Below are 12,077 nucleotides of genomic sequence, written 5' to 3'. Positions count from 1 at the left end.
TTCTGAGTAAGTGTTACGTGGGCTTCAGCACAGTAAGGTTTTGTCCGTAATAAGCAGAGCACTTTGTTTTCTGCCTTTTCTTTAGCCTCCTGTCTATGGCATGAACCGACTTACACCTCAGCCACATATATATTCCTATCAACCACCACCCATGCATACGCCACCTCTGCAGAACACTTCTGGTTGTATGTTTTCCCAAGAAATGTATGGTCCACCTCTGCGTTTTGATTCTCCTGGTACTACGCTCATTTCTCCTCGTACTGCTGATGACTATTACAACTACAGTGTTCCACAGGCAAGCACCAATCCAACACTGCCTAAACCGGGGTATTTCACCAACCGTTCAGTCACGCCACCCACCTTAAAGCCTGCAGAACCAAAAGCAATGCCTAAATTTGGACAGTCGGGAACAGCAGAAGGGTCAAAACCACCTCTGTCAACACCAGCACAACCAAGTCAGCCAACAACTTTTAAGTTTAAACCTAACTTCAAGTCTAATGATGGGGACTTCACTTTTTCTTCTCCCCCTCAAGTTGCACCACAGCCCCTTAATGCACCTTTTAATAGTAAAGAAAGCCTCTTGGATCTTCTAACATCTGACAAACCTTTACAGGATGATAGATACGTTGATCAAAAGCCAGTTAGCGATCCCACAAACAGTTCAAGAAATATCTTCAATTTTAGCAATAAACATGTTCCAGGCATCTCTCTCCGAGAAAACACGGGACAAAATGTACACAAAAATGTGGGTTTTGAAAAGAGTGATACATTTAGTGTTCAAGAACCAAGTAAGCCTGTATTTATGGCTTCAAATTCAGATTTGGCCAATAGAAGTCATGAAACAGAAGGAGGAAGCACCCATGGTGGAGATGAGGATGATGATGGTCCTCATTTTGATCCTGTGGTGCCACTTCCTGATAAGATTGAAGTAAAGACAGGTGAGGAAGATGAAGAAGAATTCTTCTGCAACAGAGCCAAGCTCTTTCGTTTTGATGCAGAATCTAAAGAATGGAAAGAAAGGGGTATTGGAAATGTGAAAATACTGAAACATAAAGTATCTGGCAAATTTCGTCTCTTAATGAGACGGGACCAAGTGCTGAAAATCTGTGCAAATCACTACATAAATACTGATATGAAATTAACTCCAAATGCTGCATCAGACAAGTCATTTGTATGGCATGCTTTAGACTACGCAGATGAATTGCCAAAACCAGAACAGCTTGCAATTAGATTTAAAACACCTGAAGAAGCAATGCTTTTCAAAAAAAAGTTTGAAGAAGCACAGAATATTTTAAAATCCTTGGGATCAAATGCTGATACATCTGTGGCTCAGAGCAGTGGGACTGCAAAAGAAACAGCAAATCAAGACGCCAAAGAGCCCAACAGAACCACTTCTGGGACCATGAACTTGGGCTTTCAGTTTCTAAAAGATGGAACAAGTAGTGAACCTGACAGCAAAGGCACCCTTACAGCTACGTCCACTGCATCTAGCACTACCATTTCATTTGGGAAGGATGCTCAGAAAGCCTGTTCTGGTGGGTTTGGGCAGCATCTCCTGAAGAAGGACCAATGGGAGTGTAAAGTATGTTTAGTTCCAAATGAAGCAACTGCAAAGAATTGTGTATCATGTCAAAGTCCAAATCCAGGTATGTGGCAAACACATGGCACCCCTATGACTGGCTATGCAAGTTTGAAACCAAGTGGTAACACAATGCAGGACAAGTTTGGCTCTCCTTTTGCTAAAAAGGAAGGTCAGTGGGACTGCTCTGTATGCCAAACCCAAAATGAAGCGGAAGATATGAACTGCTGTTCCTGTCAGAGTCCAAAACCTCAAAATCAACCAAATACATCCACACCTTCTGTTCAGGCACCTGCTGCTCTGGGGCTTGGTTCCATTGCTGATACAAGTAAGCCGCAGAAAAATGGGTTTGAAGGGCTTTTTGCTAAAAAGGAAGGTCAGTGGGATTGTAGTACTTGTCTTGTGAGGAATGAGGGTTCTTCGCTAACCTGCATAGCCTGCGAAACGCCAAATCCATCTGCTAAGCCAGCTGGTGATACTTTGCCAACTCCTGCTTTTGGCTTGAAAAGTAAATTGCCTGAACTTGATGGAGGACAGCTGGGAACAGGCTTTAAGTTTGGTCTTGAGCAAGGCAAGACACCACCGTTTACATTTCAGATTTCTTCTGATACTGAAGCAAAGTCTGCAAAGGAAGGATTTAGCTTTTCAATGCAAATGCCGGCAGGTGGATTTAAATTTGGGATACAGGAGTCTAGTAAAAATACCACTAAGAAAGATGAGCCATCCAAAGATCATACAACTGCTTTCTTAAAAGGTGTTGATGAAAAAGACAAAAAGGAATTGCCTTCAGACAGTGGAACTGGATTCCAATTTCAGGAAACAGCAGACAAGGGGAAAATCGACTTTGTTTTTGGGCAAAACAGCAGCACTTCTACTTTTGCCGAGCTTGCAAAAAGTACTCCTAGGGAAGGCTTTCAATTTGGCAAAAAGGACCCTAACTTCAAAGGCTTTTCAGGTGCAGGTGAAAAGTTGTTTTCTTCACAAAATTCTAAAACAGATCAGAAAGCAAACACATCTGCTGACCTTGGTGAGAAGGATGATGATGTGTACAAGACGGAGGACAGCGATGATATCCATTTTGAACCCATAGTTCAGATGCCTGAAAAAGTAGAGCCATTTACAGGAGAGGAAGATGAGAAAGTGTTATACTCCCAGAGAGTAAAGCTGTTCAGGTTTGATCCAGAAACAAGCCAGTGGAAGGAACGTGGGGTGGGCATTCTGAAGATCCTTAAAAACGAAGTTAATGGCAAAGTAAGAATATTGATGCGGCGTGAGCAAGTACTGAAGGTGTGCGCGAATCACTGGATAACAACAACAATGAACTTGAAACAGCTGTCTGGCTCAGACAAAGCATGGATGTGGATGGCCAATGACTTTTCTGATGGTGATGCAAAGCTGGAACATCTAGCAGCAAAATTCAAGACACCAGAGCAGGCTGAGGAGTTCAAACAAAAGTTTGAAGAATGTCAGAGGCTACTACTAGATATACCACTGCAGACACCCCATAAACTTGTTGATACAGGTAGGACAGCTCAACTTATACAGAGAGCAGAAGAAATGAAGTGTGGCTTAAAAGATCTCAAAACTTTTCTGACAGATGACAAAACGAAACTGTCAGAAGAGGAAAGTGTAAACCCTGTTTGTACCAGCAGTACTTCTGATTTGGTCATAAAGCCACATGCTGAAAGTACAGGCCCTACTCTGGAGTGGGATAACTATGACTTGCGTGAAGAAGCATTAGATGATAGTGTAAGTAGTTCTGTATATGCATCACCTCTTGCAAGTAGCCCTGTAAGGAAAAATCTGTTTAGATTTGGAGAGTCTACCACTGGTTTTAGTTTCAGCTTTAAATCTGCTTTGAGCCCATCCAAATCTCCTGCCAAACAGAATCAGAGTAGAACATCAGTAGGCACAGATGAAGATTCTGATGTTACTCAAGAAGAGGAAAGAGATGGACAGTACTTTGAACCTGTGGTACCTCTGCCTGATCTTGTGGAAGTGACCAGTGGTGAGGAAAATGAGCAAGTTGTCTTCAGCCATAGAGCCAAACTGTACAGATATGACAAAGATGCAAATCAATGGAAAGAGAGAGGGATTGGGGATATCAAGATATTGCAGAACTATGACAACAAACAAGTTCGTATTGTAATGAGAAGGGACCAGGTACTAAAACTCTGTGCCAATCACAGGATAACACCAGATATGAATATACAACAGATGAAAGAATCTGACAGAGCCTGGGTATGGACTGCATGTGACTTTGCAGATGGGGAAAGAAAAGTAGAACTTCTGGCTGTGCGGTTCAAGCTGCAAGATGTTGCAGACTCATTTAAGCAAATTTTTGATGAAGCAAAGCATGCCCAAGAGAGAGAGACACTGATAACACCTCTTTCTTCTCGTGCCAATACACCAAAGGAATCTCCATGTGGTAAAAATGCTGTAGCTGTGCTAGAAGAAACAACCAGAGAAAGAACTGATGTCAGCCATGGTGATGACAGTTCTGATGCAACTGTAGAGGCTGCAGAGGTGTCAAATACTTCTGAAACACCAACAAAAACAGTGGTTTCTCCTCCAAAGTTTGTATTTGGATCTGAATCTGTCAAGAGCATTTTCAGTAATGAAAAGTCAAAGACTTTCACATTTGGAAATACTTCAGCCACTGGTTCTCTCTTTGGCTTCAGTTTTAATCCCCCGAGAAAGAGTGAAGGCCATATTCCAGCATCTCAGAACACAGCACAGAAAGAGCCAGAAGTCTCTGGACCACCAAAAATCTCCAGTGCTGCTCAGAAGCCTGTAGACAACAAGGCAGACAACTTGCCAGCTTCATCACAAGACGGACCGTCTAACTTCTCATTTAGAATTCTGGAAAAAGGTATGAGTTTTACTAGTAATTTATTCAAGTATGCAACTTACTAAGCAGTCAGCTCTGCTATTCATTATTGTTTATTCTCTTGAGAATAGATAGTTTCAGTTTTGATGCAGGTATCCACATGTTCTCCAGAGGTTCAACTAAAGAAGGTAATTTTAAGTCATAATTATTTTCAAATAAAATTAAAATGTATGATGCAGGATGGAAATTTGTTTATTGAGAACAGAGTTTTCAGGTAGAGAGCTTAAACTCTGAAGTGCTGCATCTGAATCTTCGATTTAAATGCTCAAAGAATTTGTGGATTCACTTTTGGGACTTAAATAGGTAGTTGATGTTGTGTGTACCTGGGCCTTTGCTCTGAGTGGCCAAGTGTGAGAACAGCAGATGTATACTTCAGCTAAAATTTGCATTATCCCCATAATTAAGTAGATGGGTATTGTGAAACTTGTCTATACCTTTGTTTCAAGTGTTAAATTCTGGCCTCTGTAATTTTGGTTGTGCAGCTTAACATGAGATGTCAGCCTGCTTCCTTGGCCTGAAAAGAGATTGTGATACCATACTCAGTTGTATGGTTTCTGTTAGTCTGGATAAGTTGCACAGGCAGAAGCTGTGGCTGTAACCTTACAGGAGCACTGTAATGTGCTGAAGTGTCTTTGTGAGAAGGATGGAATGTCTCAGAATTATGAACACATCCCATCTTTTTATTAACTTAAGTGTAGTAAAGTGACATGGCAGAAGATGATAGCTGCAGTCCTTTCACAAGTTGGATAAGCTTCTGTAGAAACAGATGAAATTTCCTGCTGTGAAATGTGACTATGGAATACTTGGAGAACATAGATAAGTCTGTTCTATCCTTTTAAAATTCCAGGTAAACACTTGTATACCAACAATTTATTTTTTTAGGATTTAATTTTAGCCTCTTTAAATCTAATCCAATGGCCTTTTGGACAAGTACATCCTCCATGCAGCCCGATAGTAAAGGTATTTACATACTGCACTGAATGTGTGATAAAAACACTCTAGCAGGCATGGACAATAACCCAGCTGGGTCAAAGCAGCTGGCTCAGTAATCCTTATAATTAACATGCATGCTGAAAGGAGAGTACTTCAAATTGTGTGTCTGACTACTCTATTTGTCCTGTTAAAGAATGTCTCTAGCCCTTTATGTTTATATGAGCCAGCACAATGGATGGCACTCTTTAAGCTTTTGGCTTCTGTTTGCCTTATTTTTTCAGGATACGTGCCCTGCACTTCTTTCATCACAGTTTTACTATGCGTGCACACTGGATCTCTTAGATTCCATTTTTCCAGAGAAATTACATTTTTGTTTTCAGAGAATGTCTTGTGGTGCTTGATGTGGTTTACTCTATGTCGATGAAATAGTCTGAAGATCTTGAGACAGCTTATTCAGTGAAGAGCTTGAATGTATTTAGCCTCTGTGGAAATGTTCTCTTCAGTTTCCCAATTGTCAGTGTTAACTGCTGTGCCTGTATAAAGAAAGAGTGCACAGAAGTGAGAGCCACCTTCATGTATAATCTGAAGTCTACTGACAAAACAGTTACAGCTTATAGTTTGATTTTGTTACTACCAGTGTGCTGCTTACAAGTATGCTTGCTGTACGCATGCTCAGCTTGCAGTTTTAAAAGTATTTTAATTTTAAATAACAAACTTTTAGTCTGCATAAGACAGTCTTCCAGTATTAGTGTCTTACATTGTTTCAAAGTGTCAAAATGTCATTTGATAAGCTGTTCTTACTTGAACATCGAATTCCTGTTCTGTATACATAACCTAAAGTCACTTGCTCTGTGTTTTCAACATCTGTGTGGATGGAGTTTATGAACAATTCAGTTCTATTTTCATAATACAGTGTCTGTAATGTGGAGTGATTAATCATTCTGTGCCAATGCACACATGCAAGAACTTTTTCTACCACAAATTGATCATGGTTTTATATTGGGGCATATGGCGGGGGGGATGTATTTTAAATACAAACAAAATAAGCCTTTCTTGTACTTAAGACTGTTCTTCACTTCTACTTTTCTAATAATTGGGGTATGATTATATTTTTAGTGATTTATTTTCAGTTGGTAATTGCCTTCAAGTGTAACTTTTTGGTCTTTCAGCCCTGACTTAATAGTAAAGGATTTTGAGAAGTCCTTCCTAAACTAAGTTTTCAAGCCTATCCAACACAAATATCATAGGAATTTTTCTTATGGGGAACTTCTTTTGGGGAGTAGCTCCTGAGTTGTGCTAGAACAAACAGTTGGTAATTGCCTTCAGTGTAACCTTTTGGTCTTTGAGCCCTGACTTAATAGTAAAGGACTTTGAGAAGTCCTTCCTAAATTAGGTTTTCAAGCCTATCCAATACAAATATGATAGGAATTTTTCTTACGGGGAACTTCTTTTGGGGAGTAGCTCCTGAGTTGTGCTAGAACAACATTTAAAAGAAGTTTAACCTCAGTAGTTGTGCACCTCCACGCATTTACATTTTTCTCAGGTCAGATCATAAACTTCTTATAAGTTCTTATTCTGGTTTTGGCTGGGATAAAGTTAATTTTTTCTTAGTAGCTGGCACAGTGCTGGGTTTTGGACTCATTGTTTAAAAGAAATTTAACCTCAGTAGTTCTGCACCTCCACGCATTTACATTTTTCTTAGGTCAGGTCATAAACTTATAAGTTCTTATTCTAGTTTTGGCTGGGATAAAGTTAATTTTTTCTTAGTAGCTGGCACAGTGCTGGGTTTTGGACTCATTGTGAGAACAATGCTGATTACACACTGATGTTGTGGTTGCTGCTAAGCAGTGCTTATCCTAAGTCAAGGACTTTTTTCTTTGTGTCATGCTGTGCCATTGAGGAGGTACACAAATAAAAGCTGGGAGGGAGCTTTGCTGGAAGTCAAAGTGGCCAAAGGGATATTCCACACCATAGAACATCATGTCCAGTTTACTCGAAGTGGCCAAAGGGATATTCCACATAGAACATCATGTCCAGTTTATAAACTGGTGGAGTTATCTGGAAGAGAGGCCAGTAGGAGTGTGGGAATGGAGTCTGGCATTGGTCAGCAGGTGGTGAGCAGCTGTATTGTGCCTCACTTGTTTTTCCTTGAGTTTTACTTTTTCATTTTAATATTATTATTTATGTGTCACTTCTGTTTCAGTTTCTAAACTGTTCTTATCTTCACCTACAAATTTTACATGTGATTCTCCTCCCCATTCCACCAGGTTTCAGGATGTGAGCCAGCAGCTCTGTGGCACTTAATTGCCAGCTGGACTTAAACCACACCAGTGCTTTACAAGTTTGAGTCGTGTCAGTTGCAGGCTACTGGACCTGTTACATGCTTTAGGGTTTTTAAACTGGTGCTTTCCTCTTATATTCAGAAGATATTCGTTGATCAGTACAGGAGGGGCAGTATCAGTATTGTGACTAGCTAGAGAGATTTAATGTCAGTTTAAACAAAATTGAAAATACAGTACAGCATTGAAAAGAGCTGTTGTGCATGATATTGTCCTGAATTTTGTTTCTTCCATATTCTACTCTGGGTGAAAAATCTACACAATTGTTAGTAAATTCTGTTATCCCAAAACCAGGTCTTTTTAGAATACATTGTATCTATCTGTGTTTTGTTTCATGGCTACCTGTGAAGATATATATTTAAGGTGTTTGCTACAGTGATCTTTGTTGTTGAAGCCTTTTATCATTTTGAGTAGATGTTTGGAACACTAGAGTATTATTCCAGTGTTTGATAGATCAGGTTCACTAAGAACTTTACCTATTGACTAATCTGAAGTGAACTTAAATGTATTTCTCTTACTCAGCTATTTTGCCCAAAGGGTACTGAAAGAGACTCTATGATAACTCTTTTTAAATGCTGTCAAACCTGATGAGCAATGAGTGTGGTAAAACACTGGAACAGTGTATTTGTTGCTATGGCTTCTAGCTAGATTTCTGCTGCTCAAATTAAAGAAAGCACATACTTTTACCATCTACCTGACTCGAAAGAAGTGTTTTGTTATATTCAAAGATACATTTTTGAAAATTTTCTGATTCTAAGGAAAGCTGCTTCTTGTTGTAGGACTAAATGTTCCACACTTAAACCTCAGGTGAACTTGATGCAAACTTAGTCCAATTAAGACACTTGCTTAACTAACCGGATAGAATTAAACACATGGTAATATCTGCATATCTTCATAACACAGTACCAGATGTAATTCTAATCCTTAAATCAGCTAGGGTGGCTGAGTTTTTTGGGCAAGATTCTGAGAAGGTGTATGAATACATGTATGTCTTGCAGTTATGATATAAACTTGGAAATTTGCTATTCAGGAGTTTTATCCTACACGTACTTTCTGCAGGCTCAGAGAACTTGCTGAGATCTAAAAATCTGAGCAAAAAGAATTAGTCTAGGAGAGTGTGCTGGTGATGGGTTTGAGTTTGTAGCTCTGGTGTATAAATGCCTGAAATTACCAACTTGTAAACAAAGGTGAGGCAAAGACGGAAGAGGTAATACTTCTAAAAAATACATAAGTTTGAATCAGTACTTGGGATTTTGCTGTTACTTTACTTTATGCTGTTCTTAATCTACTGGATGATTAAGTAAAAAGTAATGAAAACTGCTTTTAATAAGCAGACTTATTTTAGTGCGTTAGTTGTCTCAGAGGATCAAAGGACATCTGTAAACATGTCTCCTATGTCCTTTTCTCCTTTTGCAATGATAAGTTAAATTGTATGATCAGAAAAATCAATGTTTTTCAGGAACTGGGTACTGTTTTTCTGCTGTGTACTGGGTACTGGTTCTAGCTGGATATTTAGGTTTCCTCTGATTACACTGTGCCACAGAGTTAGAATACTTTTTTTTTTAATGAAATCACAGCAAGATGTTGAGGCCACCCTTCAGATACTGACTAAATTAAATCTGGAGAACAGGAAACAGATAATAGGCTGTTAGCAAATAGACTGAGGTACTAAAGCAATCATTTTGTTCTTAGAAACAGCTGTTGTGGCTGTTGATGTGCTTTTGGAGTAATTCTTAAAAATAATTTACAGATTTTTTTCTTAGCCCTTTATCCCCAAATTCCCCTTCTCAAAATAACACAACCTAAACAAGTGGAACCCCAACCAAACCATACCTGAGGTTTAAATCACTATAGCCTCTCTCTTTGCTTCCATTCTCTCATAATAAACTGAAATATTTGTTTCCAAAGCTGGCTTGCAGCCATATATTTTGTCTGCAGTTTGCTCTAGGCTTTACTTTCACTTTTAACCTTTGCATTGATCATGTATTGTTCTCAGTACTGGTAGAAAGATTAAGTTAATGTTGAAGGCAAGAAGACAAAAAGCTAACTGATGGTGATATTTCTGTGCTGAAAAAGCTAGTTTAATAGGCTGACAGCAATGGTTTTGGTTGTTTGATAGTGGAACTAAGAATTACCTTACTTTTGTAACACTCAAAGTTTCAGCAACAGCTGTTATGGTAAATTTATTGTCAGCTAATAAAAAGCTCAACTATCCCATAAGTAATCTGAAATGCGTTCTGTTCAGTTGCTTGGACAGATTGTTCATAACTTCACTTTTTCCAGGCCTGAAGTTTGCTTATTTACCTCTATTTGTCACCTCTGTAGCTGTCTCGCTATCCCATAAGTAATCTGAAATGAGTTCTGTTCAGTTGCTTGGACAGATTGTTGTTCATAACTTCACTTTTTTCAGGCCTGAAGTTTGCTTATTTACCTCTATTTGTCACCTCTGTAGCTGTCTCTTATTTGACATGAGGACTTAATTAAACAATCCTTTTAATAATATAAAGATGCAGCTATGTTTCGTTTTAATGCTTGAATTCCAAAAGCAATAGAACAGTTTTGCTGTTCTGTCCTTGAATCTTGTAAGTTTGATTTTTCTTTCCTGTCTATCAGCAGAAAAAATGTAGGCCCTTAGAGTTAATTCAGTTCTGTAGTAATGTGGGGTTAATGTTATTTCCTGTTCTGAAATGATTCAGTTTTAATTGTCTGTTCAATTTCTGTAAAAAAGCTGAGAAGACCACAGTGTCAGAGGATGACGTTCCATCTGATGAGGTTATAATAGTTTACGAGTTAACACCTACCCCTGAACAGAGAGCTCTTGCCGACTTCCTCAAGCTCCCTTCAACATTCTTCTGTTACAAGAATAAGCCTGGATATGTGAGTGACGAGGATGATGGTAAGGAATGCCAAAATTTATATTTCTACTGCCTTTTTGTGGGGAAAGGGTGTAGTACACTGCACTGGTGCAGCCCCACCGTGAGTGCTGTGTGCAGTTTTGTGTAAGAAGGATATCAGACTGTTGGAGGGTGACCAATGTGAACAGCCTTGAGTGCCAGACTCAGGAGGAGTGGCTGAGGTCACTTGGTGTGTTCAGCTGGGAGAAGACAAGGCTGAGGGGTGACCTTGTCACAGCCTAAAACTTCTTTAGGGCATCAGCAGAGGGGGAGGTGCTGATCTCCTCTTACTGCTGCTCAACTACAGGGCACAAGAAAATGGAATGAAGCTGTCAGGAAAGTTCAGATTAGGAAAAAGTTTTTCTTTGAGAGGGTGGCCCTAGAACAGGCTGCTCATGACAGCAGTTAGAGCAACACACCCATCAGAGGCCAAGCAACATCTGCGTGATGCACTTTGTCATATGGCTTGATTTTAGGTTGTCCTGCAGGGAGCTGCAGTTGGTGATCCTTCCAACTTGAGATACTCAGTTAGCACTGTTGGAACCACTGAAATATTTTTTGTGTGGGCCAGTGAGAAGCAATCATGTCAGTGTCCTTATTAGCCAAAGATGTACACTCAAGTCCCCAAAACAGAATAGTATGGCGGAGGCCCAGGAGTGACTAAAGGGTAGTTGTTTGGTGTATTATGGGTGCTGACATCATTACTAAGGCATTTGTTTAGGTAAGAGGTATTTGAGCAAGAGACCTGCTTTAGTAAGTATTTTGAGACAAATAGAAAGCATTTTTTGTTAAAAACAATCTAAGGTTCCCTAAGTGCTATAGCAATGAGTTATTTTTCTTCTAAAGCAAATTCCTAATGCTATTGGTGAACTTACTTTGTCAAACCTTACTGCATGCAATTAAGGTTGATTTATTCAACAGCAAATACTTTAAATGGAAGTTCTGAATTGTTGTATTCAGCAGAAAATGGGAGAAGATAAGCCCCCTTCCCCCTTGAGCTAGCAAGTTTTTATGTGTAAAAAATCTTCGGTCTTCTTTCCCAAATCTATTTAGTGGTTGTCTTAGTAAAATCACTCAGTAAGAAATAAGTTTTCTAAAAGCAAAACCTGTGCCATATATCTGTAGCAATCTAGGCTGAGAAAGTGTTAGCAGCACTCTGGAGCACATGTAAGAAAAACTAGAAGTGACAGCTTACTTGTTGACTTGTGTAACTCTTAAAATAGAAGCAAAAATTACATATGCCTGCTAGCCTTGTGAGTTGGAAGGGCTTAACAGACTTCTCTGACCAAGAGTATGCCTGAGAACTTACTCTTTTTTCCTGTGTTTAAGATGAAGACTATGAAACAGCTGTTAAGAAACTTAATGGAAGACTCTATCCCAGTGATTCAGAAGAGAAAAAGAAAGGGCAAGGTCCCACAAAAGGTATGTCTTAAGAAATTTTA

At 39.3% G+C, this 12,077-nt stretch overlaps 1 protein-coding gene across 4 annotated transcripts in view; it reads left to right on the top strand.

Moving 5' to 3' along the window:
• Window positions 1–12,077, top strand: part of LOC120504542 (E3 SUMO-protein ligase RanBP2-like) — a 36,415-nt gene that overhangs the window by 16,715 nt on the left and 7,623 nt on the right. For 2 of the 4 annotated variants that reach the window (XM_039714111.1, XM_039714108.1), the window contains 4 exons: window positions 86–4,451; window positions 5,352–5,429; window positions 10,470–10,637; window positions 11,965–12,057. In XM_039714111.1, the coding sequence (XP_039570045.1) occupies window positions 86–4,451; window positions 5,352–5,429; window positions 10,470–10,637; window positions 11,965–12,057 (4,705 nt within the window). The remainder of the gene's footprint in view (window positions 1–85; window positions 4,452–5,351; window positions 5,430–10,469; window positions 10,638–11,964; window positions 12,058–12,077) is intronic. The other 2 variants (XM_039714112.1, XM_039714109.1) reach the window with 1 other exon arrangement.

Source organism: Passer montanus, unplaced genomic scaffold, assembly GCF_014805655.1.
Source record: "Passer montanus isolate IOZ18808 unplaced genomic scaffold, ASM1480565v1 scaffold3, whole genome shotgun sequence".
NCBI lineage: Eukaryota > Metazoa > Chordata > Aves > Passeriformes > Passeridae > Passer > Passer montanus.
This window is presented reverse-complemented; position numbering and strand designations above follow the sequence as displayed.